At 51.5% G+C, this 27,985-nt stretch overlaps 1 protein-coding gene across 5 annotated transcripts; it reads right to left on the bottom strand.

The window, feature by feature from the left end:
* Window positions 1-114: 114 nt before the first annotated feature.
* On the bottom strand, window positions 115-27,700 carry CATSPERG (cation channel sperm associated auxiliary subunit gamma). Of its 5 annotated transcripts, XM_082439282.1 has the most exons (27): window positions 26,823-27,247; window positions 22,634-22,778; window positions 22,161-22,290; window positions 21,916-21,988; window positions 20,777-20,932; window positions 15,730-15,901; window positions 14,362-14,499; window positions 12,714-12,773; window positions 12,363-12,482; window positions 11,733-11,783; window positions 11,497-11,626; window positions 10,848-10,959; window positions 9,700-9,858; window positions 9,490-9,602; window positions 8,484-8,697; window positions 8,083-8,145; window positions 7,794-7,980; window positions 7,591-7,709; window positions 7,369-7,449; window positions 7,222-7,278; window positions 3,037-3,193; window positions 2,771-2,834; window positions 2,531-2,626; window positions 2,171-2,260; window positions 909-1,001; window positions 718-817; window positions 115-633 (listed from the first exon to the last, which is right to left on the bottom strand). In XM_082439282.1, exons 1-27 carry the CDS (start codon window positions 27,216-27,218, stop codon window positions 349-351), a joined length of 3,561 nt encoding a protein of 1,186 aa, XP_082295408.1. In that variant the 5' UTR covers window positions 27,219-27,247; the 3' UTR covers window positions 115-348. The 5 variants fall into 5 exon arrangements, with proteins under 5 accessions (XP_082295408.1, XP_082295405.1, XP_082295404.1 ...); XM_082439279.1 differs by lacking the exons at window positions 21,916-21,988; window positions 22,161-22,290; window positions 22,634-22,778 and having other exon boundaries at window positions 115-558; window positions 7,794-8,145; window positions 26,823-27,699; XM_082439278.1 differs by lacking the exons at window positions 21,916-21,988; window positions 22,161-22,290; window positions 22,634-22,778 and having other exon boundaries at window positions 7,794-8,145; window positions 26,823-27,697.
* Between the last annotated feature and the right edge of the window lie 285 nt (window positions 27,701-27,985).

Consider the following 27,985-nt stretch of genomic DNA (forward strand, 5'->3'; position numbering starts at 1 on the left):
CAGACTGCAGGTCATAGCAACGGGCCTGGGTCATGGAGGGCCCTGCTTGACTGTAGGGAGGTCAGGGGCACTCTGGGGAGGGGCTGAGTAGGCAGGCACACAGAGAAGCCACTATTTACCAGCTTGGCACAGAAGGATTTTGATATTTTAATAACTTATGTGGCTGAGTGGTACAAACTAATTGAACATGAGTCCTTACAAGGTCCCACAGCTGGTGCTGAAATGCAAAGTGAAAATTCAAGCGAAACAGGGAGAAAGGCCTGGGATGAGGGAGCGACAGGTTGCATGTTCAAAATGGCCCAGGAAACGAGGGATGAGGGTGGGTGGCAGCTGGGGCAGGTAAGAGGCTCAGGATATTGACTTCTTCCTCAAGGTTTCCTTAGTGTCAGTCTTGTTCTCCTCTGCCACCTTGGAGACAACTCTGGAGATGCCCCCAGAGCTCTCCCCAGATTTGGTCCCAGAGGTGTTGCTGAAGGCCCTAGTGTCGGAGGCGGTACTGTAGGTGTAAGATTCCCAGGCGATGATGTTGCTGATCTTCCAGCAGAGGACGTTGCAGACCTTCACCACATAGGGCGACAGGAGGCAGGAGATGATGTAGAGGATCACCAGACCAACAAACAGGCTGGCTGACACCTGCAGGCACCACACAACAGGAGTGAGTGGGCAGCCTGGGGGCCCCCATCCACCCAGCAGGGCAGCTCCAGGGGAGCCACTCACCATGAGGATGAGGAAGGCCCGCCTGGCACTGAGTGGGAGCCCATGGATGTGCAGCAGGAAGGTGAGCTGGTAGTCGCAGTATGTGCTCTTGTCCACACCTCTGTTGGGGGATGGGGTTCAGGATTGGGGGAGGAGGTGGTCACCCCACAGGAAGCCCCCCCTGCCCCACCTGGGCCATGTGTCTGGCTCACCTATTGCTCACCAACACCTTGAAGAAGAACTCGGAGGCAAAGATGCTGTGCGGAATGGTGTCATGGCATGGGGAGTTCTCCAGACAGAGCCACCTGGGGGCCCAAGTTCAGGCACTGGTAGTACAAATCATGCGTAGCACGTGCCAATCCCTGACCTTCCCCTCTACCCCCCAGACTCTGGGTGAGCACTAACTAGGTGCAATCTCCTACCTTTCTCCCTGATTCACTCCTTCACCCACTTTAGCCAATAAGGCTGACTGAGCCCCTACCAGGTGACAGGCTGTTTGTTTACTCATTCATTTCCTCATGTCTTTACACCTCCAGCTGTCAATTCCTCTGTTACTGTGCATTCATCTAGATTATGGATTGTATATCTATTATGTGCCACCTCCTCATTTATTCTTTGCTACCTTTATTCCTTCATCCCACAAATGAATCTGGAGCAGCTACTAGGTACAAAGTCACATCTTCATTCATATATTCAGTAAACACAGGTCGAATACTGAATAGGTGCAAGTTGGCTACTTTGTTCATTCATTCACTTCCTTCATTTGGTCATGGCATCATTTTCTTCCTTTCATTATTATTGGGCCAGTTATTGAGGCCCTACATGCTGTTTTTTTTTTTTTTTTTTTTGGTGGTATCTCGCAGCTTGTGGGATCTTAGTTCCCCGACCAGGGATTGAACCCAGGGCCCCCCAGCGGTGGAAGCACTGAGTCCTAACCACTGGACCACCAGAGAATTCCCCCTGTACTAACTTATTCCTTCACTGTTTTATTCATTCATTAATACCTCCATTCAAATGTCAATAAATGCCCACCATGGATGAATTAACTTGTTCATTGTCTCATTCAACAAATACTATGTTGTCTATTCTGGACCTGGACTATTAGGGAGACAGACCCCACAGGAGACAGTGACAGCTCAGAGGGGTAAGGGCTGGGAAGGAGGAAGCACGGGCAGAGGGGTCAGGGTGAGAATGGGGAACGTACAGGAGGACGCGAGAGCAAAACTGTCCCATCTAGAACAGTCAGAAAAGTCCTCCTGGATGAAGTGGCATCTGAACTAAGGCCTGAAGAAAGATTAAGAGGGACCAGTCCTGCAGACAGAGGGTCCAGCTTGTGTAGAGATCAGTCTCATTTGAGGACCGCAAAGGCAGTCAGTGCAGCTTGAGGACCAGGAGGTCTCCCAGAGGCAGAAGGGATGGACAGGCCCGACAGACTGTGGGGGAGAAGGGGGCGTGCAGTCGGCCCGGCACTCACTCAATGCCTAAACTGTTGTGGGACAGAATGTTGAAGGCTGAGTCCTCGGTGGTCGTTGTGTTTCTTGTGGTCCAGATGAGGCTGTCAGTCCTGTGCAGGAAGGGGTAACCTCAGTGGGGCCGGGGCCTCAGCGGGCAGAGGCCCCAAAGGGAGAGGGGGCAGTGGGGGGGGATCGGGTGAGCGGAGCCTCTGCCGTGGGCGGGGCCGAGTAGGTGGGATGCAAGGAGCCTGGGCTGTGGGCGGGGCCTGAGACACCAAGATGGGCGGGGTTTGCAGCCCAGGGTTGGTCTGCGGCTGGGAAGATGGAGGGGCCTACAGGGGAAGAAAGGCCGATTATGGGCCCGGTCCCACAGGGATTACTTGTCCAGCGGGCTGTTGAATCGGTAGATATCCTCCTCGCTGTATTCCTTGATGGTATCCAGGGTGGGCCCGCCGCCCACCACCTTCAGCACGTAGCTGCCGGGAGCAGAGGTGCGCATGGACTGTCCGGAGTCCTGCATCACCTCTACCACCCCCACCCCCACTTCCTCCCCCCCTTCCTCCCCCTCCCCCGACTCCCCACCTCACTCCTGTCAGCCGCTGCCTCGGCCACGACTTTACCTGCCCTGAAAACTGCCAGAATCTCCCGTCACCAAATCTTGGATCAAGAAGAACGGGTAGAAGACTGTGGGGTCGGAGGAGTTGAGGCGGGGAGGAGAAATTAGCTCGGAAGTGGAGGATGGAGAGGGGAAGAAGGAGAGACGAGCGATCCAAGGGCAAGAGCAGAGGGTGCTGGGCCGTGAGCGGGCAGGGAGGAAAGGCCTGGGAGGGCAAAGTAGTGGGGGCAGAGGACACTGAACATTGAGAGGAGGGGGCTGGACACGCACCGTCGCGGAAGAGGAAACAGGGCATCTCGGGGTCGACGTGCACGCAGTCAAAGTAGTGTTTGTTCTGCAGGCGGTTGTACTCCAGCGTGTAGGTGATGTCAAAGGCAAGGCGCTTGCCTGGGGGGCAGCCGATAAGCACTGGCACCATCAGGTTGCCCTGAATGGGAGGAGAAAAGCCTGGCTCTAGGGGTGGGGCAGGGAAGACACCCCTCCTCCCACACACACCACCCCTACCTGCCAGGCTCACCCTCACCAGAGGGCAAGGTGATTATTATTATGATCGTTAAAACAATAATAACTGCAAACACTTAAGTAGCTCTTACTATGCACAAGGCACTGAGGAATGGTCTCAGTGCTTTACATATTCAAATTTATTTAATCCTCAAAACAACCTTGTATGATATAGACCATTAATATCTCCATTTTAGAGATGGCAAAAGTGAAAGCACAGAGAGGTCAAGTCACTTATTTATTATCCAAAGCCACACAGCTGGTAAGTGGTAGAGCTGGGATTCAAACTGAGACCGGTTGCTTCCAACTGCCTCCAGAATAAGACATACCAAACCACTAACACCTACACCTATGAAGCAGGACTTTCAAGGTTGAGAGAATTCCCTGGCAGTTCAGTGACTGGGACTCCGGGCTTTCACTGCCATGACCCAGGTTCATTCCCTGGTCGGGGAACTAAGATCCCGCAAGCCTTGCAGCATGGCAAAAAAATTAGTTCTTAAAAAATAAAATAAAATAAAGGGCTGAGGTTGAGCCTGAATTCTCAGACAGTAGACCTGGGGGAAGCATGGGGTATATGAGGGAAGTAGAGCCCAGGATGGGGGTTAGGGATCTGGGAACCCCCATGACATTGTTATTGGGAATGAAAGACTCCTTCCTGGCCCATTCCGTGGGTAGGGCCCAAGGATTCCACCCAATGGTCAAAAGGACATGGACATCTTGAGACTGTGGCCTGGGCTTGATGCCTACTGCAGAGAGGGGTCGTGGCCACAGATTAAGCAATTCCCATGCTCGCCTGAGCCAAAGACTTTACACCTATCAGCCACTGAATCACTGGGAGGTCTAATGGGTGTCTCAGATTCAATCTATCCACAGGCCACCTCTGTTTATGGCACCTCATCCCTGCATGTTCAGGCTAAAAAGCCTTGGCCTCATCCTGGAAACCTCTCTTTCTCTCACCCCCACATGCAGTCCATCCAGAAATCCTGTTGTCTCTAAACTTCAAAATAGAGCTATTCTCTTCCCCCAACCCGCAACTCCTCTGCTCCACCCTGGCTGGACCATTTCCTCCCTGCTCCCGCCCCTCCCCCCAGGCTGTCCCCCACTTGCAGCCAGAGGGACTCTGTGAACACCTGAGCTCTCCTCTGCTCAGATGCCTCCCATGTGACCTGCCCATCACCGCTTTGACCTCATCTCTCTCCACGGTCCTCCCTGATCCAGCCATGCCTGCTCCTCGCTGTTCCTTTAGTCTAACACACGAAGCATACTCCTGCCTGCAGGCCTCTGCCATCTGTCCCCTCTCGCTGACATGCTTTCCGGCACAGAACTGCATGCTCACTTCCTCCCCGACTTCAAGTCTTTGCTCAAATGTTTCCTCCTCAGCCAGGTCTTCCCTAAACCATCCTATGGAAAATGCTAACCTACCCCAGGCCCCTTGCCCACTACTTTTTCTCCTAGCACTCATTGCCTCTTAACATACAATATCTTTTATTTCTCTTGCTTATTATCTGACTCTCTGTTCTGGGTTGAATTGTGTGTCCCAAAAAGATATTAGGACCGGAGAAGCCCTAATTCCCTGGTACCTGCTCATGTGACCTAATTTGGAATAGGGTCTTTACAGATGTAATCAAGTTAAGATGAGGTCACACTGGATTAGGGTGGACCCTAGTCCAATGACCAGTGTCCTTATAAGAAGAGGGGAATTTGGACACAGACACATAGGGAGGAGGCCTTGTGAAGATGGAGACAGAGATTGGAGTGATGCGTCTACAAGCCAAGGAATGTCAGGGACTGTCAACGACCACCAGAAGCTAGGAGAGAGCACAGAACAGATTCTCCCTCAGAACCTGCAGAGGGAATCAATCCCAATTTTGGACTTCTGACCGCCATAACTGGGAGAGAATAAACTTCCCAGTTTGTGGCAATTTGTTATGGCAGCCTAGGAAACGAATACACTCCCACCCCCACTAGAACATCAGCTTCATAAGGTCAGGAATTCTGTTTTGTTCACTGCTGTAACTCCAGCACCTAAAAAAACAGTGCTGGCATGTAATAGGATGTAATAGGTACCCAATAAATATTGGTTGAATGAATGAATAAGCTTTAGGGCGCAGGGAGTGAAATCTGTTCCTGGTCTGTCCTCTGGATCCCAGTCTCAGCCCCATTCTCCTCTGTGGGCTGTCTCGGAGCTGGCCTGTTGAGAGATGTCCCAAGCCTCGAGCATGTATTATGTGTAAATTTATTTCTTCCTTCCTTCATCCAACATATTTACAGATTGAGAACCCACTATTTATCAAATTAGTTCCAGTTCCCATTTTTTTCCAGGATGAGGAGCCAGAGAGAGCCTCCAAGCCTTCCAAATACATATACCTCTTGATCTGGTAATGTGGGGGAGGGGAAAGAGAGGGACAAGAAACCCGAAAGGCCCCAGCCTGAGGATACAGAGAAAGAGAAATCAGACTACATCCCAACTTCAGCACCTCTGTTCCCTTGTCTGTTAAAAAAAAAAAAAAAAAAATCATTGACTTTTTAAAAACTTAATCTTTAGGTGGGTATCATGGTTAGATAGATAAAGGAGATATATACAGGGATACACACACACACACACACACACACACACACACACACACACACACACATATAGTGAAAATTTCACTTCCATTCCCATCCTCCAACTGTCCTGCCTCTTCCCTATTCCACACGTAGGGAACCATTATGAGTACTTTCTGGCCCAATTCCCCAGAGTTTCTTCATGCAAATAAAAGCAAACATGAATATATGTTCTCAATTAAGCTCTTTCATGCTAACGTTTTGTATATGCTGTTCCATTCCCTGCTTTTCTCTTTTAAGAATAAAATACACTTTGGAGACTACTCCACATCAGTATGTGGAAATATTTGTCCCCCCGCCCCCCTTTTCTTGGGGGTGGTGCGGTGCGGCTTGCAGGATCGTAGTTCCCTGACCAGGGATTGAACCCGGGCCATGGCAGTGAAAGCACCGAGTCCTAAACACTGGACCGCCAGGGAATTCTGGCCCCCCTGCCCCGCCCTTTTTAAATAGTTGCATAGTTTTCCATCGCATGGATGTATCGCCATTTAACCAGTCCCCTATTAGTGGACATTTAGGTTGTCTCCAACCTTGCTGTTTTTTTGCAGATCAGATTCCCAGAAGGGATGTGCTAGGTCAAAAATGGAGATGTTAACTTTGACTTTCTGGGGTTAAGATAAAGACGAAAATAATGCGTATCACTAAGGATAGAAGGAAATTGTTATTGGGCTGAGGTCAGTCACTCTTCCTTGCGTTTGACCCCGAATATTCCATGTAATCCAAGGAGTTGGGAGCTGTTACAAGCCCCTTTTTTTACCTGCCCTGGGTCATACCAACCCAAGAGGAAGAAGCACCAGGGTCTGTCTCCTGGAGAGTGGGCAGGGAAGTGGGTGAGAACAAGGCTTCCTCTACCACTGATTAGCTCCCAGGGTTACTCTGAGCAGATGTCTGCACCTCTCTGAGCCTCAGTGTTTGCCTCTGTGCAAAGGGGATACTGCATGTGTAAGCAAGTGAAGAACCAAGGACCCAAAGGCTTGAACAAGGCACATGTGAGCAGGCAAAGGAAGAGCGAGGTATGAAGGAAGGGCCAAGCTGGCCCATGTGCCGCCTTTGTCCCAATTGGCAAAAGAAGCCCTGTGTGGCAGATACTTTACTTCCCCCTGCAGAAAAGTATCAGAAGGAACATACAAGTTTATGTGCAATCTACACGAAGCAGCCCTTTCTGAAAACACGAATGGATTAAAGGAGGGAGTGGGTGGCTGGGCGGGTGAACGACGAAAATGAACGAGAAAGAAGAAATTAGGAAGGCATTCAAGGGATTCCCAGAAGGAGCCCTCGGGTTCCGCCCTGTTGAGACTCGACCCGACCCCTTCCCTCCCAGCACAGGGCCCAGTACCCCAAGTCCAATACTTGCATGCGGGGCCCCTGGTGCGTGTTCTGGAAGCAGTGCCCGGACGAGCCCACCACCTGTGAGTAGGAGCAGATGATGACTGGTGGACCCCACGGGCCCAGGCTTTTCCCTCATCCGCATCCCTCCCCTCCAGGCTTGGACCGCACCTTGACAAGCATGGAGGTTTTCATGAGGTGATGTCCACTAATGCCCTGATCAAAGCAAAACCTTTTATCACTGAGTGTAACCTGGGGGTGGGGCAGAAATGAAGGGGTCAGCAGGCCAGCGGGAGGACCCAGGGACAGTTCAAATAACCGCGGGCTTCTAACAGGTCCACTGCCTCAGTAGCTCCGCCGTCACCTCAGCTCCTCCCCTCCACCTGGTCTCACCCAGAAAAGCACCGAGTTGCGATTAACAAGGACCTTCTCCTTCACCACCGCCTCGATGCAGCCCGGGTCGGCCAGCACCACAGCCAGGCCCACCTGGCTCTGCACCTGGAAGGAGGCGCCTGCTTGGAGCAGAGGGAGGGGTCAGGGCGCCGCACCCAACAGAAGCCCCGCCCCTCAGGCTCCACCCGGCCCCGCCCACAGACCGTGCACGGGCTCCGGCTCCCGGGCGGTCAGGAAGACCGAGAAGCGGTAGCTGGTGCCCTTGTCCAGGAAGATGCGCTCGGGCAGCTCGTTCTCAGCCTTAAGGTCGTAGATCTTTTCGTAGCTGGCCATGTCAACGTGCACACTGCCCGCGCTCCGCCAGTTGCTGGCCAGGTAGAAGTAGTAATCCTGGGGGACGGGATGCGGGGCAAAGACAGTGCCCGGACAGGGGGACGGTGAGGGGGGATCCGGGCTCGGCCCTCCCACCGATTCGCCACCCTCTCCACGCACCTGGTCCTGCTTCTTGTTCTTCCACCAGCGCCAGGTGGGGTCGTGCACCGGGTCCGCATATGGCTGCGGGGAACGCCGGCACCTTGAGCGGGGCCAAGGGGCGTGCCCAGGCAGGCAGTATCCTCCGAGCCCTTCCTAGGCTCATTCCCAGCCCCTGCCCCTGAAAGCGGCCGCAAACCCCGCTTTCAGCCCGACAGCCACACCCCCAAAGCCATCTCCCCTGAGCCGTGCTCGACCCCCTCTCCAGCCCGCCTTAGCCTCGGACGCACGGAGGCGGCTCTGCTCTGCTCCGCCCTCCGCGGCGGTTCTCCCGGCCACGCAGGCCTTGCCTTCTACGCCTCTGTGGTCCCGCCTCACCCAAGACCCGGCCCGGATGGTCCCGGACGCCGCCAGGCGCCCACCTTGTCGTACTTCGAGTGCAGCCAAAGCAGGTAGTAGACGAGGCCCTGATAGACAGCGAGCGAGTTGTCGCTGTGGAAGCCCCAGGGCTCCAAGACGCGCGGCGGCTGCGCCCGGTAGCGCTCCTGGCGCGTGTAGATCTGCGGGTTGGGCAGGTCCCGCAGACGCATCACCGTGAAGGGGCAGAAGTTGGTGAAGGAGAGCGTCAGGTGGCTCCTGAGCGGCGGTAGTGGAGGACGGAGGCTGACTCTTCCGTGCGCGCACCGGGAGCCTCCGCAGGCCCCCTTACCACCCCTGCGCTGCTGACTACCCAAGGCTAATCCATCCCTGCCCTTCCTCCTCAGCCTCAGCCCCTGGTGCCCCTGCACACGTTCACGTGGTCGGCCCTCGGCCGCACAGGCCAGAGTCCTGGACCTCATCCTAGACTCGCCCCCGCCCCCTCCACGGTACTCAGCCTCCAAAGTGTCCTCCCGCCTCCCCCCCCCCACCCCCGCTGCCTCCCTGGGCTCCTCTGCAGGTGAGCAGAAGGGTCACTGCTGAACACAGTAAAATCTGAGCATGGAGCCCCTCCCCTTAGTCCCACCGTGATTCCCCAGGCCCCTCAAGATGAAGTCCAAGTTCCTCCCTGTGACCACCAGGCTCACCTTGTCCACCCCGCCACCACTGCACTCTAGCAGCACCGCACTCTCTCTCAGTTCTTTGATCAGCCAATCTCCTTTCCTCCCGGGGGCCTTGGCACATGTGGTTCCCCCTGTCTGGAACACCCTGCTCCATGCTATCACCTGGTCAATTCTTCCTCACCCTTCAGGTCACAGCCCATGCACCTCTTCCTCCTTGAAGACCTCCCTGATGCACCCTGTCCCCAGGCTGGGTCAGACCCCTCCTTTGAGCCCAGCGGTTGTCACTGGGGATGGCTTGGTCTCCACCCCACCCCCATCCCCCGAATGGGAGCTTCCCACAGGCAGCGCCTAAGGCTCTGACTGCTGCTGTGGTCCAGTATCTTCTCACCCTTGCTGCTCCAAGAGGTAGTCGTTGCTGATCTGCTGGTACATCAGAAGCTGTTCCACAGGCACAAGCCTCTTGACGAGCCTGCCCTGCTGGTGGTCTATAAGGTACACCAGCTGCAGCGAGAAGGCAGGGCCACATGAGCGGGTGTCAGCCGCCCTGCAGCTTCCCCATGTCTCCCCCATGTCTTCCCCATAGCCCCCTGCTTAGCACCTGGTACAGTTTGTTGTCTTCGTAGAAGAGGGTGACCATGGTCTCATTGGGGGCGTAGAGAGAGGACTGCTGCATCACCTGTAGGCTGACGTGCACCTTCCAGCCCCTGGACGGGAACAGCTTGTACACCTGGTAGCTACCCTCCAGGAGGTACCAGATCTGGGGGTGAGACAGCTGGGTGTGTGTGTGAGGGCCATGGGCCCTGTGACCCCCACCTCTCGCTCTGCCGAGTGTGAGGGCCCCATTCCCTGAGGGGTGGAGCGTGGGAGCTCACCTCCAGCTGGGATCGGGTAAGCCATTTCTCTACTCCCCAGACCCAAACACCTCTGCTTACAGCCCTCACTCGCCATGATAAATTTCTTCAGTGTTTTAGTCTGCTTGAGTTTCTATTACTTGCAATGTAACCATTCCTAATATATACACCCCCTGGAGGCCTGGGATCCGAGGAATGAGCCCTCGTTTTTCCTTCTCACTCTTTGCACCCTCCATGGTCTCACCATCCCCTTGGCCTCAGTTTCCCATCTCTGCACTATTGCCCACCGTCTCATCCCCCAACACATTTTGCTCTAGATCTCACCTCCTCCTTAGCTTCAACCTGGAGGATCCCCTCCAGCCTCCAGCATGTCCCCCCTCCACGTGGCCTCCTCTGTGAAGCCCTCGCTGACACACACACCCCCAGACCGGGTCTGAACTTCCATAGGTGCTGTTTTCCGCATTGCAGCCCTGGCTACTCTGAACCGTCACAGTCTGGGAATGAGTCCATCTTCCCAACTGGACTGGGACCCTGTGAGGGCAGGGCCCAGCACTGATTCATTGGCCACTGTGTCTCCAGCACTGGATCAGGCATACGGTAAGTCCTCAATATTTATGAAATGAACTGCACGATGGAATGAAAGAGGACCCCCTCTGGAAATCACATCATGACTCTGAGCACAGGTTTTTCACTCTGCAGAGTGACTTTGGAAAGGTACTTATCCTTTTTGAGTTTGAGGGTTCTCAGCTATAAATGGAGCTTTCGTTGCCCTTCCCCTGGGTCCCTGAAGATGTTCCCTCTCCTGGGGCCCTTCACCCTGACAGGGGAAGAAGGGAAACCCTTGGGATTTGGGGGTGGGCAGAAAGGAAGTGGTGATAGGGGCAGGGCAGCCCACCTCCTCAGTCTCTGTGACAATAGCCGTGTCCCCATAGAACGAGTTGACCAGGTACTTGATGGACAGCTCCTTGGGGAAGTCCGCCAGGTAGATGAAGTTTTCACTGTTATAGCTGCAGGGGCAGAGGTGGGAGGTAGGGGCACCAGGCAAGGCCCTGGGGAATATCTGCTTCCCAAGCTAGGCCTGACACGATGCAGGAACCACCTACTCAGTTCTCCACCAGCCTTGTGAGAACACGCAAAGGAGGCCTGGGACTCTAGTTTCTGCCCCCCACTCCAAACCCTCTGGCTGACCTGCCCATCAGTAAACAGGAAGGTTCAACCAAACTGGCAGTTTGCCAACAGCCCATAGAGTTGGCTCTGGGACCCCTGGGTTCCTGAGGGGTGAAAAGCATGCTTACCTTTCCCCAGACAATGCCCTTCTATTGTTCACATAGGTTAGGTCCTCATATCAGGTTTCATCTAAGAAAGGGCTCCCAGCTTTAAAATATCAGCTTCCCCCATCCCATCTCTGCCCACCCCAGCCCATTTTTCCCCCATCACAGTCCTGATAACTTCTGGACTTGGGCATACTCTGAAAACTTGGTGACTTCATAAAGGACCCCCACCCTAGTGGGGTTGGGGAGGCCAACTTGTACCCCGCCCCATACCTCTGCAGGAGGAAGTTGCCCCAGATGAACAGCAGGTTGTTATACGGGTTGTAGGACATGCCCTTAGGTACCATCGGGAAGTTGGTGTAAGACTCTGTCCCTAGGATCATCAGGAACTCCAGGCCTCGAGCTGGCAGGGGCAGAGGCAGAGTGGACACAGCAGTGAGATGGGGTCACTTGGGCCCCTCCTAGCCCCCCCCCCCACTTTTTCAGCCCCCTCTGCCCTCCCCTCCTACCGTCAGGGATGAATTCCGGGATGGTGTAGAGGACAACCAGGTAATCACTGACTACAGGTGGGGAAAACACAGCAAAAATCTCCTGAGGCCCTGCGCTTTCAAGACCTGAAACTGAGCAGGTCCCCAGCTCCCCAACCCCTCCCAAAACCCTCCAACAGCTTCCCATTTGGGCCCATTAATCTTTAGAATTTCTTTATGTGAATTATAAAAAGACACTTCCTCTGAGAGGATACAGTCCTGTTAGGGCAGAGGACTTGCCTCCTCTGACTCCTTGGCTGGGGAGTGCCAGGCACAGTCTAAACAGCTGTACACGGCAGCCCTATTCTCACTTCATCAAATCAAATCAAATCTCCTTATTGTGAGCCACAAGGCCCTTCCAGGTCTGGCGTCTGCCCACGTCTCCAATCTCTCTCCTCCCCTTTCCCCTCTGTTGTAGTCTCATTGACTTCCTCTCAGGTTCTTCAGCCCAGACGGCCTGTTCTCCACCACTGCCCCTTACCTAGCAGTGGCACGAGCAACATTTCCTTCCAGCTGTCTGCTGGGCACAGATCGCAAAGGATGGGCCCACAGTTCACACTCCGAGCTCCTGCCCCTTCCCGCTCAGCACCACCCCCGTGGCGCCCCATTTACCCAGGTCATAGCTGACCACCTGGAAATACTTCCTGGTGGAGGGGTCTTCGATCTCCACCAGCAGCAGTAGATTGTAGTCACCAGCAATAAATACGGCCCAGGTTATGGAGCAGTTGACAACTGGTAGGGAAGGCAGAAGTCCAGAGCAGCCCCCAGATCCCGTCCTTCTCTGTGGTCTCTGTGACCGCCACATCTATCCCAGTGACTCTCCACCCATCCCCAAGAAATTGCCCATCCTGTCCTGTGACCTCTCCCAACCTCCTCTGCTCTCCCACACCTTCAATTCCCCCTCAACCCCCCCAAACCCACCCCACCCCCTGCCCACTGCAGACCCATCTGGGACCTGGGTACCTAGTATCCCATTGCACACGGACCGATGCCTGGGCAGCAACTCGAAGGACACACGGCCATCTGCAGAGCAGGGCAGGTCAAAGCTCAGGCCCTTCCCAGCCTGTCTGGCACCCCACCACACAGGCTCTCTAATTATGCATGTGCCTCGTTCTTAGTCCCAGGATTCCCTGGGGCAGCTCTCACTCAACTGGCCTTTCAGTCATTCACAACTGGCCTATCAGAATATGTCTGCCTGGACTTCCCTGGTGGTGCAGTGGTTAAGAATCCACCCCCTAATGCAGGGGACACGGGTTCGAGCCCTGGTTGGGGAAGATCCCACATGCTACCAAGCAACTAAGTCCATGTGCCACAACTACTGAGCCTGTACTCTAGAGCCCATGAGCCGCAACTACTGAGCCTGCACGCCACAAGTACTGAGCCCACACGCCACAACTACTGAGTCCGTGTGCTGCAATTGCTGAAGCCCGTGCGCCTAGAGCCCGTGCTCCACAGCAAGAGAAGCCACCACAATGAGAAGCCCGTGCACCACAACGAAGAGTAGCCCCCACTCGCTGCAACTAGAGAAAACCCACGCACAAGAATGAAGACCCAACACAGCCAAGAATAAATAAATAAATAAATAAATAAATAAATAAATAAATAAATAAATACATTCTTCTAAAAAGTTAAAAAAAAAGAGAATATGTCTGTCTCTGGTCACAGTAATTTGCTCAGGTCTGAGCATGTGACCCAGAATGGGCCAATCAGAGTGCACCCTGGGATTTGTGCTAGAGCCAGTGGGGAAGAGTCCACTCTCACTCTCTCAGGGTGACTCAGACTGGTGGGACATGTGAGCCCCAAGTTCCTGGAGGCCATCTCTAACCCTCGTGAGGGGAGTATCTACCTGAAAATGAAGCCAAATCACAGGGCTAATAATGATAAACCCTTGAATAGTACCATGTCCCCAGCACTCTCCTAAGACCCTTATATATGTCAACTTATTTAATCTTTATATCAATGCAATGAGGCAGGTACTAGTACTATCAGCCCCATTTTGCAAATGAGGATAAGAAACCAAAAAGAGAGGTTAAGTCACCTATCCAAAGCCGCAGGTGACTTGAGTTGGGTGTGTTAGAGCAGTCTCTCTCCAGAACCCGTGCTATAATCCCTATGCTATACTACCTTGCCAAGAGATAGAGTCCTGAGGATATACCCTGTAAGCCCCTGAATCCAGCTATGCCTGACGTTGGATCCTGGTCTTCTCATTTATATGTCTACAAATTTTTTATGCTTAGATGATTTAAAAAAAAATTTTTGGCCATACCGTGCAGTATGTGAGGATCTTATTTCCCCAACCAGGGATCGAACCTGCACCCCCTGCAGTGGAAGCCCAGAGTCCTAACCACTGGATTGCCAGGGAAGTCCCGGCTTAAGTGATTTTTGAATTGGGCTTCTGCCCTTTGAAACCAAACACACTGTGAAAGATACATAACACACCCCAAGCCCTGCCCCTACAAAGGCATAAACCCATATCGACTCACAGGGAGAACCTCCAGCCTGGGACCCCTCCTGAAGGAATATGGTGAGGGGTGAGGGCCTGGGGTCAGAATTCTTAGAAGTGAGAGGGTACGGAGGGGTCTCTTGGGCCGTTGGAGACCCCCAAACTTACCTGTGATGGTCCCAAAGTGGACGTAACCTTCGTGTTTGCCAGTGGTGAGGGCCATGACATACTCGGAGCCATTGCTATGGAAATGCACAGGGCACAACTTCTTGATGCACTCGTTAGCCAGGACACGAACCCATCTCTCTGTGGGGGCCAGCACAGACATTTGAGCCTGGGACCTGGGCCCCCATCCACATTTCCCAGGCCTTAATGAGCCTGTTATCTGTCTTCTCCCACTGGAGTGACAGTTCAGTGTGGCGTCTGAGGGGCCCTTGGTATAGCACCCCAACTGCCTTTGAGAAAATCCCCCCAGCCCCGCTCACACTCTGTCCACAAGGTTCAGATTGGGCTGACCCCACTCTTCTATTTCGCTGGCCAGAGGATGGGTTCTGAGCTGGGCATGTGACCAAGCTGGGCAAATCAGAGACAGTTCTCAGCTTGCAACCACTAACAAAGAGATATTCTTTCCTGCCCCCCACCTCCACCCCCGGCATAAAAGCCTGCAGTTGCTGGATGGAGTGGGGCAGTACCACAAAGACGGGCCTAACAGCTGCAGTGAACCCCTAGATCCAACTGTGCCTGAAAACAACATGCTCCTGAGTTTTCCAGCTATCTAAGCCAATAAACACCTGTCTTTGACTTAAATCTCTTTTAACTTGGTCCTTCCCACTGTCAAAGTGCCCTAAGAAAGAAAGGGAGAAAAATAGAGCTGTTGGGAACACTCACTAACTAATGAAATATGGGTTACAGTACAAGTTTCTGTGACTCTATAAGTTGACATCTTTCATTTAGATAGGGCAGGGGCAGAAAGTGAGAAGAACTAGGGCTTTGGTATCATTTAACAGATGAGGCTGAATCAAAAGTCTCTGTATTTCCCCTCTGATCAATCTCCCTCATGGCACTGCCTCTCCAACGGCCCATCTCTGTTTCTCTCTTTGTATGTCTTTCTTTCTGACTCTCTGCCACTCTCCAGCCCCCCACATTTCTCGCTTGGTATGCATCTCTCTCCATTTTGCCTTCCTCTCTCTGCACGTCTGTGTGTGAGTGCACGTGCACCGTGTGTCTTTCTCTCTGCTCCCTCCCTTCACTCTCACACCTCTCTCTGCCCTTAGTCGGTTCACAACTCCTGGGAAGCTCTGGATGAAAGCCTCACCCCAGCATATAGAGGGTAGGAGGAGGCCACTGCAGGGTGGGCAGCGATGCTTCAGGAGCTTGGGAAGTCCCAACATCGCCCTCCCCACTCACGGCAATTCCACTCCCAGGCGCCTCCAGTGATGGATTCACTGAGGCGCCCTCCCTGGGGCTCCAACAGGCAGGTCCCCTTGCCTAAGATGCCAAGGACACCCGGGTATGTGACCCGGCAGGGCCCCTCACCGCTGCCCCGGTCGCTTTCGTGGAGTGTGGTATAGGTGCCCGTGAAATAGTAGATGAGCTGGTTCTGCCGAATGAAGAAGGTGCTCTCGGTGGCGACGGCATCGAAGACGGTAGCAGTGAAGCTGGCCTGGGGGCAGTAGAAGGAGCCTACCCAGCAACTGTCAATGCTCAACTGCAAGGGAGTAGGGCCGGTGGTAGGCAGGTGGCCTTGGTCTCAGCCCCTGTGTCCTCCCTTGCCTCGAGGCACCAGCTCTGACAACTGCTTGGAATGAACACATGCGGCTGCCCCCAGGGTCCCCTCCCTGCTCACGCTGCAGCAGCATCTTGGTGGCCAAACTTCCCCAGCAAACTTCCCCTGCAAGCAGGTGACCCAGGCCAGAGCCAGTTGGGGCTTTCTGTGCTCCCTAGAGTTGGGCAGTACACAGCATACTCAACGGTGCTCAGCAGACCCGGTTCCCCAGGCCACAGTCAGGGTTGTACTCATGTGGATCCAAAAGATCCCAAGCTTGGCCCAAGGCACACTTTTAATAATCCTATTCTATCGCGAACACAATTTGGCTGCCAGGCTGACACCATCTGAACTTACGAACGATCACTAGCACTGGCAATATCACTAACAGTGGGAAAGCACCACCAATGAAGGGCCTAAAAGATTGAGTCTACCCAGTATGGAACCGGGCCCCCTGCAGTGGAAGTGTGGAGTCCTAACCACCAGACCGCCAGGGAATTCCCGTTTTTTTTTTTTTTTTTTTTTTGAGTCTAAGTTTAACCAAGCTTCTAGAGCTCACTACCAGTTTACAGGCAACATAGGTTGTTATGAGCAGAATTTATATGTTGAAGCCCTAGCCCTCATCATGACTGTACTTGGGCCTTTAAGGAGATAATTAAGGTTCAACAAGGTCATAAGGGTGGGGCCCTAATCCTATTGGACTGGTGTCCTTATAAAAAGAGAAAGAGACACCAGAGATCTCTCTCTCTCTCCACTCATGCCCACAGAGAAAAGGCCATGTGAGGACACAGTGAGAAGGTACTTTCTGCAAGCCCAGGAGAGAAACCAACCCTGCTGACACCTTGATCTTGGACTTCCAGCCTCCAGAACTATGAGAATATAAATTTCTGTTGTTTAAGCCACCCAGTCTATGGTATTTTATTATGGCGGCCTGAGCAGACTAATACATAGGGTCAGAGGAACAAGTTTTAATCGATTCTGTGAAGAAGCAAACAGCCAAATTCTATGGGACAAAAGGCCTGGTTTCTTAAATTGCCTGAAAAAAAGGTAGAGTATTAAGAGACATAACAACCAAATGCAATGTGTGGGTCCTGATTCAAACAAACCAACTGTAAAACATATTTTTAGATCATTGGGGAAAATTGACTATGACCGGGTTAGATGCTATTAAGGGGTTACTGTTAATTTTGCTGGGCATTATAATGGCATTGTGGTTTTATTTCTTAAAAGTTCTCATGTGTTAGAGACACTTCCTCAGTTATTTCCAGAATTTACAGGTGAATGGTATGATGGCTGGAATTTTCTTTAAAACATTCCAGGAAAAAAAAAAAATAGTGGGATCAAAAAAAAAAAAAAAGGCAAAATGTTAATTATTGAAGCTGGGTTCATTATACAATTCTCTACTTTTGTGTTTGACTGAAATTTTCCACTAAAAAGTGGAATTTTTCACTAACTTTTCCAATAAAAAGCATATATCAAAGTAACACTCTAAGTTCTGCTGCTGAGGGAAATTTCATCAAGTTAAGGGTAACATGTACATTCTCACTTCCCTACCCTATTCAGCACATAAGAGATTTCTACAGACCACAGACATTGTTGCTGTGCCTGGTGAAACTAACCTGTACCCTCTCAATGTGTCATTTTGATCAGTTGTCATACTTAATCTATTGCCCTGTTAATATTTAAAGTTCTGCCTCTGTTTTCTGGAAGAAATACTTGGAAATTTTCTTTGGTAAACCAGAAGAGGATCATCACATCTCCCTTCTCCCACATACATGAGAAAAAGAAAAGCTATGAGTCAGCTGGATTTCTTATTTGAGCAGAGCTTGAGAGTTCTGACTCATTTAACTCAAAAAAAAAAAGCAGCATGGTGGGTGTCTCTGGCCACAATGATTGAGTCAAGGTGAGCAAATGGTGAGCCACACCAAGTGGAAGGAATCTTGGGATTTGGGGGTTAGAGGGTAAAGGAAAGATCCTTCCCACTGGATGTGGGCCTGAGATGCAGCCTTTGCAATTCCAAGTACAGAGACGTTTGAGCATAAAGTCAATACAGAGGAACCAGGTCCGAGAGATGGAGAGAGAGCAACTCAGTCTTGGTGACATTGTTTGAAATCCTGGGTCAAGCTGGACCTGAAGTCCTGAATTTTTTGGTTACACAAACTTACAAATTTCCTCTTCCATTTTTGGCAGGTGGCTAGTTGGGCTCCCAAATCCCTTTCTCCCATATTCTTTGGTAATTGAGTTTTAGCAGGGCATGTGCCACCCAGACGGAAATTATACTTCCCAGCCTCCTTTGCAGTTGGATGTAGCCAAGTAACTAATTCCTCAGTAATGGAATGTGAGTGGAAGTGAAACTTGCTTAAGAGAAAATAGTTTGCCTTTCACTTCTGCTCCTTCTCCTTCCCAATTGGCTGGAATATGGACATAGGCATGACCCAGCTCTGATCACACTGATGAGATCAACACCTGGGGCCTAGAGGATGGTGAAGCAGGAAAATAAAAGGGACGGGGGTTTCTCACTTCTGAACTGTTCAGGGAATGAGCAATAGTGACTATTTAAGCTATTCTCTCTTAGGAGCCTCTTTGTTACAGGTTTTTTTTTTTGGCCACGCAGCCAAAAAAGGAGGGATGTTCCCTGACCAGGGATTGAACCCAGGCCGTGGCACTGAAAGCCCAGATTCCAAACCACTAGGCTACCAGGGAACTCCTGTTACAGCATCTAAACCTGACCAACTCAGGGCGGAAGAGAGCTGAGTAGGGGGAGGATTCCTATGGGACCCTAGGGGCAGTCTAGAAGGGAGTGGTGAGGTGAAACAAGAGGAAGGAAAACAGAGAGGAGACAACAATATGGGAAAAATCCCTATGATTAAAGAATGAGAATAAGTAGGCTTTGATTTTGGAGTGATGGAAACTTTTTGGAAACAAGAGTTGGTGGTTGCACAGTATCAATGTACTCAATGGCACTAAATTGTTCACTTTAAAGTGGTGAATTTTAGGTACTATCTTGGCGGTCCAGTGGTTGGGACTTTGCATTCCAGTGCAGGGGGTGTGGGTTCGATCCCTGGTCGGGGAGCTGGGATCCCACGTGCCTCGAGGCCAAAGGGCCAGGGCATGGAACAGAGGCAGTGTTGTAACAAATTCAAAAGAGAGTTTAAAAAAATGGTCCACATCAAAAAAAAAATCTTTAAAAAAAGAAAAGTGGTGAATTTTATGAGTTTCATCTTGATAAATTAAAAAAAAAAGAACAAGGATGACTGAAGTTCAAATTGCACTTTTCATTCTCATTACATAAACCCCCTTCTCTGTCCTCTAAATCTCTTCAGCAGAATCCACATCGGCCACATATTTCCTGTGGGTGTGTTTGGGTCAGGAGCGTGAAAACTGAGCAAGGTCTGGAAAGACTTGGGCCAAGAGAGCTGACCCAGGACAGGGAGACTGTCTGTAAATGAAATGAGATCAGTAGAAGCCGGAAGTCATAGCCAGAGGGACCTGAGAGAACGTTAATCCACATGGGGTTGTCAGAAATCATGCGCGGGGCTTTCAGCCTTAAGGGGAGGAGGCTAAGGCAATCTTTGGGGGTTGCTGTGTGCACAATTGTTATCTTGGACACAGTTAACAGCCAGCATCTTATCCCCCCAACTTGTGGCAAAGCTAGCCTGATTTCACTCTGGGGGAACCATCCTTTCTCTGCCTCGTGTCTTGGCTGCCCTCCTCATTAGGATAGATCTCATGACCTGTGCTAAGCCAGCTGGCACATTCCATTCTTTTGGGAGACATGACTCAAGCTGGGCCAATCAGGACCAAGCAAACAAATTTCAGGATTTTTTTTTTTTTTTTTTTTAAGTTATTTGGGAAACAGATGCTCCCTTTCTCTCTGCCTGGGAGTTGGGATGATATGAATCACACTGAGGATGGAGTTAATCCAGAAGAAGTGGAGCCGAAAGCTGGAGTCCTCATTTGAGCCCTGAATCAAGCCAGGTCTGCAGGCTGAGCTGTGTCTGGGCTTTGCAGTTAGGCACACCTACTAAAGCCATTTCTCTGCTGAAACCAAACTGGTTTGGAGTTCTGCCTACAGCTGCAATTAATTCAAACGTGTTTGTCATTCACACCAAAAGAACCTTGCTTCAGACACTCCTTCCCTGTTCTGGGAATAATATAGGCTCACAATGCTGAATTTGAAACCCTAGGGGCCAGATGAATATCGAAATTCAGAATTTTCCAGTTTAGAAGGTAAGATGGCACATATATACCATCCAAACCCCAGTGGGGTCTGGGGCAACACCCCATAATCAAACTCCTTAATATTTCTGCAGGGCAGCATCTGAATGTTAACACTAAATGGAATGCATAAAGACTAAAAAAAGTAGCCTTTGTTAGCTCAGGTCGGGGTTTCCCAACAAATACATTTTAGCCCTAAACTTGTGAAAATGCCATTTCAAAGATTTTGGATTTCAGAATTACAAATGGTGGACTTATAAATAATAATAGCTTTGACTCACACAGTGTTCATTCTGTGTCTGGCTGACATTAATTTATATCATCCTCGCAATGATTCTGTGAGGTAAATATAAATATTGTTCCCATTTTACAGATGGGGAATCTGAGGCCCAGGTGAAGTGACTTGCCCAACATCGCACAGCCAGGAGGTGGCAGAACCAGGACTTGAACCCAGGCTGTCTGGTTGCGGTCTTATGTCTTTCATTCATGCTATTTGCCTCTCATCGGTGGTAGGTCTTTGGGGACCTTTCTCTGGCCCCAGGCCCCCCCACCATTTTAGGAGCTGAGGCCCGGCCCACCATCTGCCCTGCATCAACTCACCTCCACGAGAAAGAAGTCCTTGAAGTTTGTGTCAGTCAGCAGGATGGCCTTCTCCTCAGGGATGCCGCCCAGGATGAACACAGGTGTCTGGTCCACAGTGTACCACAGGGGCCTTGACGGGACATTCACAAAGTACCGGGGTATCAGATTGAAGAGCTGCGGGGCAGGGGCAGGAGGACTGCTCAACACCCCCCTCCCTTCCCTCTCCCACGGTTCCGTCTGCTTGCCCCCATCGCCTCTCTGATCTCATCCCCCACCACTCTCCCACTCACCCACTCTCTCCCGGCCACATGGGCCTCCTGCTCCTCAGAGCCTTTGTACACACTGTTCCCTCTGTATCCCCTAGTAGCCACGTGATTCCCTTTACTCAAATGCCAAGCTTCTCAATTACGCCTTTTTTTTTTTGGCCACGCTGCGCGGCTTGTGGGGTCTCGTGGGATCTTATTTCCCCAACCAGGGATTGAACCTGGGCCCTCCGAAGTGAAGGCATGGAGTCCTAACCACTGGACTGCCAGGGAATTCCCATCAGTTATGCCTTTCTTGAGCATTCCATTAAACACTGCCGTCCCCTCCTGCACAGACCCAGTTCCCCTCACTCTGAATTCTCTCCAGAGCACTAACCACCTTTTAACCTGCTACAGAATTTACCTGATTTCATGTTTACTGGTTTGCTGTCTGTCTCTCCCACTAGACTGTCAGCTCTAAGAGAGGACAGGGATTTGGGTCTGTGTGTTCACTGTTATGTTCCCATGGTGCCACACTGTGTGCTCAGGAAGTGCCTGCTGAATGAATGAATGAATGAATGCACTGTGGTTAAGAATATGGGTGCAGGAGTCAGGCAGACACAGTTTCAAGTCTTGTTCCATATGTACATGCCGAGAGCCTGTGGACAAATGGCTCCATCCTTTTGGGGCCTCAGTTTTCTCCTCTTTAAGATGGGTATGTGAGAGTACCTTCCCTCACAGGTCACTGTCAAGACCTAATGTGATTGTGCATTTAGCAGGGCACGTCGCCAGGGGGCCGGCACACAGTAAATGCTCTGTAAATGGAATCTGCCACTCATTTGGGAAGTAATCAGGGCCCCAGCCTACTGTCTTTAACCCCCTCTTCTACCCTTCCCACCATCTGGGCCCCCTCACCTCATTTCCCACAGTGAATTGGAGTGTGGTGTCTCGCTGTCTCTCCAGGAAGCCGTTGATATTCACCTGAAACCTGAGGTGGGTGTGGGGCACGCACAGGTGAGTATTCTGGCTCCTGCCACAGCTCACTGCCACCTCCCTGTCCTGTTCCCTCCCTTTGGGCTCCTCCTGTCTTCTTTGGGGATCTGGGGATTAGGAAGCCCTTCCCAGAGTCTACCCCCCGCCCCGGGTTTGGGAAATGGCACCTTTTATTGGGAATGAAGGGCCCCAGGCCGTTGCTGCTAACATCCACGCGCATGACCACGCTGCCGTTCTTGATGGGCATGGGCGTGTACCAGCTCATGAGACACACCTCCTCTGCATTACACCTCTCTGCTGGCAGGCAGGGGGTACTGAGGCTGCTGGGGCCTTCCAGTAGCAAGCCCCCCAGACCACTGGGATCCCCCTGCAACTCCCCACGCCCCCCCCCTCAGCCATGGACCCCACTGGGGCCTCTGTGTGGTCCCATCTAGGCCAAGGAACCTGCTGAGGCCTCCCCGGGCCCCCCTCCAGGTCAGACACCTCTGTGAGGCCCCCAACAAACCCACACGCCCACCAGGTCATAGGCCCCTTTGATGGTCCCAGCCTCCCCTCAAGGTCACGAACCCTGCTGAGGTCCCTGGCAATGCCCCCACATGCCCGCCGTGCTATGACCCCTCCAGGAGCCCTCCAGGCCCACCTCTGCTGCGGAAGGGGGCTGCCTCCATCTGGATCTGCAGCTGCTCTATCTTCCAGCGATGGAAGTTGACTGGGGACTGGAAGGTGACCAGCACCACCGGCTTCAGCCCCGTCAGGTGGCCCTTGCGGACCAGGGCCTCAGAGGACTGAGGGCGAGATGGCCCCACAAGTGTGTCCTTAAGATAGCCTGTGGGTCCCGCTGCCTTGACCTCACCTTTACTAGCCTGTCTTCTTCCTGGGGCTGGGTCAGGAGAACAGACTCTCCACTGAGGGAAGGTCAGAGAACATGGTCTAGGGTTGGGGCTGGGGCAGGGGATGGGCCAGGCTAGGAGACGGGCAGAAGTGCTTTGGGCTGTGGAGGGAGTCAGGAGGCCTTCCTGGAGGAGTCGAGTCCAGAGCAAGGTCCTCAGACAGAATTTGGATGTAGGGAATGCATGGGGAAGGACAGCATGGGATAAGCAAAAACGTAAAGGTGGGAGTGCCTGGCACCCACGATACTAGCAGCCTCTTCCCTCACTTCAGGTATTTCAAGTCCCACTCTTGAGGTTTCTACCCCACCCCCTACCCAGAGAAATTAGAGTCTCTGCCACCGCCACCAGGTTTGTGGGCTGGGGCCTGGGGCTGAGGGTGGGATGGGGCAGTTAGACAGAACGGAACTGGGGAAGAGGGTGACGGGGCAGCCAGGGACAACCTCCCAGAGATGCCAGGATCCTGGCTGGGCTAAGAAGGGAGGGCAGGGCTTAGAGCGGAGATGGAAGGAGGAAGATAGGTGTTCTAGGGTATAGAACAGCATTAATTTTTTTTTTTTTTTTGGCCACACCGTGCGGCATGCAGGATCTTAGTTCCCCAACCAGGGATTGAGCCCATGCCCCCTGCATTGGGAGGGCCCACTGGACCACCAGGGAAGTCCCTAGAACAGCACTAGGAAAGGCTTGGAGGCATCCCCAAGAGACAGCTGTGCTCAAGCCACTGTGGGCAGGGGTGTGGGGGCAGCTGTGAGATGCAGGTGGGAGATTTAACGGGTCTGACCCCTTTTGCACAGGCCTTCATCCTGAGGAATGCCTAGGCCAAGGCGCTTTCAATCCTGCCCCCTACACCGGCCCCAGCCCTGCCTCAGGGTTTCCAATCACAGGGTTTCCAATCACAGGGTAGCAGGTACTGGTGGGTGGGGACCTCCTCCCCGTCAGGGCTACCGTGGCCATGACCACCCTGGTCCTGTCCACCCTCCACTCCTGCCCGGACTGAGCATCAGCCCCCTCCCTGTCTCCTTGCTCCTGCCCTGCCCCCCATTCAGCCCGTGAACACCTAAGTCCCATCACATCCCTCCTCTGCTCAGAACCTTCTCATGGCTCCACCTCACTCAGGGGGAAAGCCAGGTCCTCACTATCTCCTCCCACTCTCCCCCTCGCTCACTCTCCTCCAGCCACACAGGCCTCTGGTCGGTTCCTCATACACACTGGCTTCCGTCCTGGCTGTTCCCTCAGCCCAGATGTTTCCCCCAGTTCTCCGCATGTGTGTCCCATTTCATCATTCCACTCTCTGCTCAAGCTTTTCAGAGACTTTCCCCAACCACCCCAGCTAACACCCTCCTTTCTGACATATCACCTCATTTTATTTTCATCTTTGCACTGATTACTGTAATAAATTATTTTATGTATTTACTTGCCAATTGTCTGTTTCCCTGGTGGGCTGCATCCAGAAAAAAAACCTGGCCACGTTGTTTATCATTGTACCGCCTTCCCCACCCCATTGTGAAAAAAAAAAAAAAAAGAGGATCTGACTCAGAGCAGGTGTTGCATGAACAGATAAAGGAATTATTATCACGCTTTCACAGATAAGGAGAGAAGGCTCATGGAGTAAACTCTCTGCCCAGGATCACACTCTAGAAACTAGTTGCTAGCATTCACTGAGCCCTGTCTATGAACCAGGCACTGTGCTAAGTGCTTCACACTTATTTAATCATTTTATGAAGTACGTATGATCATTATTGTACCCTTGTTAAGGATGAGGAAACTTTGGTACAGAGAAGTTAAGTAACTTGCCTGAGATCACACAGCTACTATGTAGCAGAGCTGGGATTTGAAGCCAGGCAGCCTGGCTCCAGAGCCCAAAGGATTCACTATCATGCTATACTTCCTCCAAGTAATGTTAGTTAATGGCAGATTCAAACCCAGGTCTGTAGCCTCCAGAACTTCAGTTCTAGACCACAATATTCTACTGTCCTCAGAAAGCTTACTTGAGCCAAAACAATCTTAAAGAAGAACAAAGTTGGAGGACTCAAACTTCCCAACTTGAAAACTTAATACAAAACTACAGTGATCAAGACTGTGTGGTACTGGCATATAGATAGACATACAGAGCAATGGAACAGAATTATACCCAGAAATAAACCCTTATATTTATGGTCAATTGATTTTTGACAAGGGTGCCAAGACAATTCAATGAGGAAAGAATAATCTTTTCAACAAATGGTACTGGCATAACTGGATATTCACATGTAAAAGTTGGACCCCTACCTCACACCAAATACAAAAACTAACTCAAAATGGATCATAGGCCTACACGTAAGAGCTAAAACAAACAAACAAACAAAAAAACTCTTAGAAGAAAACATGGAAGTAAATTTTCGTGACTTTGGTTAGGTAAAGCCTTTTTAGACAACACCAAAAGCAACAGCAACAAATGAAAAAAATTGATAAATTGGACTTTATCAAAATTAAAAACTTTGGTGCTACTGTATGATATGTGAATTATATCTCAATAAACATAAAGCTTTTGTGCTTTAAAGGACATCATCAAGATAGTGAAAAGACATGGAATGTGAAAAATATTGACAAATTATATATCTGATAAGGAACTAGTATCCAATATATAAAAAGAAATTTTACACTGCAACAGTAGAAAGACAAATAACCCAGTTTTTACACGGGCAAAGGAGCTGAATAGACATTTCTCCAAAGAAGATAAATGGCCAATGAGCATATGAAAAGATGTTCAACATCATTAGTTATGAGGCAAATGCAAGTCAAAACCACACTGAGATAGCATTTCACACATACTGGATGGCTATAATCAAAAAGATGAACAAGAGCAAGTGAGGATATAGAAAAACTGGACCCCTCATACATTGTTGATGGGAATATAAAATGATGTGTAGCTGCTTTGGAAAACAGGCTGGCAGTTCCTCAGAGGTGAAACAGAGTTAACATATGACCCAGCAATTCCTTTCCTAGGTATATAGTGAAGAGAACTGAAAACAGATGTTTACACAAAAACTTGTACAGACATGTTCACAGCAGCATTATTCATAATATCCCCCCTCAAAAGTGGAAATAACCCAAATGTCCATCAATTAATGAATGGATAAGCAAAATGTAGCACATCCATACAATTGAATATTACTCAGCCATAAAAAGGAAATACTGATGCCTGCTACAACATGGATAAGCCTTGAGAAGACGTCAGATACAAAAGGCCACATATTGTATGATTCCATTCTTTATATGAAATGTCCAGAATAAGCAAATTCATAGGGGCAAAAAGTAGATTAGTGGTCTCCAGGGGCTGAAGGGATGGGGGTACAGGGTTTCCTCTTGAGGTGATAAAAATGTGCTGGAACAAGATAGTGGTGATGGTTGCACAACTTTGTAAATATACAAAAAACTATTGAACTGTATCCCGCAGCTTGCAGGATCTTATTTCCCCAACCAGGGATCGAACCCGTGTCCCCTGCAGTGGAAGCTCAGAGTCCTAACCACTGAACCGCCAAGGAATTCCCGAACTGTATATTTTAAAATAGTGAATTTATGGTATGTGAATTATATCTCAATTTTTGAAAATTATTTTCTTCACTTTATTGAGGACAGTGTTTTGTTGTTGTTATTTTGTTTTGTTTGGCCGCGATGTGGGGCATGCGAGATCTTAGTTCCCCGACCAGGGATGGAACCCGTGTCCCCTGCAGTGGAAGCGTGGAGTCTTAACCACTGGACCGCCAGGGAAGACCCTATACGTCAATTTTTAAAAATGGAAATAGCTTACTTGAGCACCAACTATGTGCCTCGTGGGATACCGGGAATCTTCTTGAATCTTTAAGGTCCCTAGGGTCTGGTGGTGCCACCGCTATTCAAATGTTAGAGATGGGGAAACTGAGGCCCCAACAGAATGAGCCCACCCCCTCTGCACCCACTCACCTCTCCCTTGCAGGAGTAGTTGATCTTCAGGTAGTAAGGAAAGCCCAGGTATGTCTGCAAGGAGAGGGTGGGCAAATGTCCAGAGCCCAGTGGGGTGCAGGTCCAGGACCTCTCCCGTTTGCCTGACACCAGTCCCCTCACCTCGTCCGGGTCGATGGGCGCGTCCACTAGCAGGCTGAACACTTTGTCCACTGTGTACAAGGGCTCTTGATCGACGAAACGATCGCTCGCGTCCTTCTTGCCTACTGTCTCAAAGTTGTTCAGGACAACCTGCCAGGTGCACTCTTGGGTATTCTTTATCGCCCACAACCTCCACGGTGCCACCAGCACCACCAGCAGTGCCCACAGCGCCTGCAGGACTCGGAGCCTCGGCCACGCAGGGCCAGCAGGGGACATCTCGGGGCAACGGATAACGTGGCTTCAACCTGGAGAATGCGGAGGTCACCAGATTGCAAGACTGTTCTTGGTAGGCGCCTTCTGAGATCCCGTCTCGCTCCGGTGCTTCGTCCATTCCCTGCTCCTGGCCCCGCCTCTGCTCCTCACTCCACTCCTACTTTTGCTCCAGGCTCCACCCTTGCTTTTGTTCCCGAACTCGGCCCTGCATTTACTACTACACTTCTGGACCCCGCCTCTGCTACTACTCCAGGTCTCGGCCCTCCTGTTGCTCCTGGCCGTACCCCTACTCCTGGTTTCGCCCCGCCTCCTGGTCTCTCCCCTTAACCTTGCCCCACACTTCTTTCCTCTGCCCCTGCTCTGCCTCCCACCGCTACTCTTCACTCGGTCTCGGTTTCTGTTTCTCGATTTAGCTGCCCCCCACCTATTTTCCCCAGTTCCTCTGGTCTCGCACTTGCACGTGGCTCCGCCCCCAGTTCTTGCCCCGCCCCCACTTCTCTTCGCACCGCCCCATTGTCCGTGCTCGGGCCCTGCCCAGGTACCGGGTCCTGCCTCTAGACCCGCCCCTCTCCGGATCCTGATTCCGGCCCTTCCCCACGCCCCGCCCCTTCCCCTGTCCCCGCTCCTGTTTCTCGCCCGGAGCTTGTTCCTCGCTGGGCTTCTGCTCCTCGTCCCACCCCTTATAGACCCACCCTTCCCCCTCATCCTGGGGGAACTGTTCTTCCCAAGCCAGCTCCTTGCCCCGCCCCCTCCTATGGCCCCGCCCCTTC

This window comes from Balaenoptera physalus, assembly GCF_965194825.1.
Source record: "Balaenoptera physalus genome assembly, chromosome: 19".
NCBI classification, from domain to species: Eukaryota; Metazoa; Chordata; class Mammalia; order Artiodactyla; family Balaenopteridae; genus Balaenoptera; species Balaenoptera physalus.

What these genes read in the sequence shown, in the direction of transcription:
- CATSPERG (XM_082439282.1), bottom strand. Translation starts at nt 27,218, where the DNA reads ATGTCCCCTGCTGGCCCTGCGTGGCCGAGGCTCCGAGTCCTGCAGGCG. An exon ending in CCCGGAATTCATCCCTGACG is followed by an intron (nt 11,627 to 11,732) that starts GTAGGAGGGGAG and finishes TGCCCCTGCCAG; the next exon opens with CTCGAGGCCTGGAGTTCCTG. An exon ending in TACCTCTTGGAGCAGCAAGG is followed by an intron (nt 8,698 to 9,489) that starts GTGAGAAGATAC and finishes ACCGCCGCTCAG; the next exon opens with GAGCCACCTGACGCTCTCCT.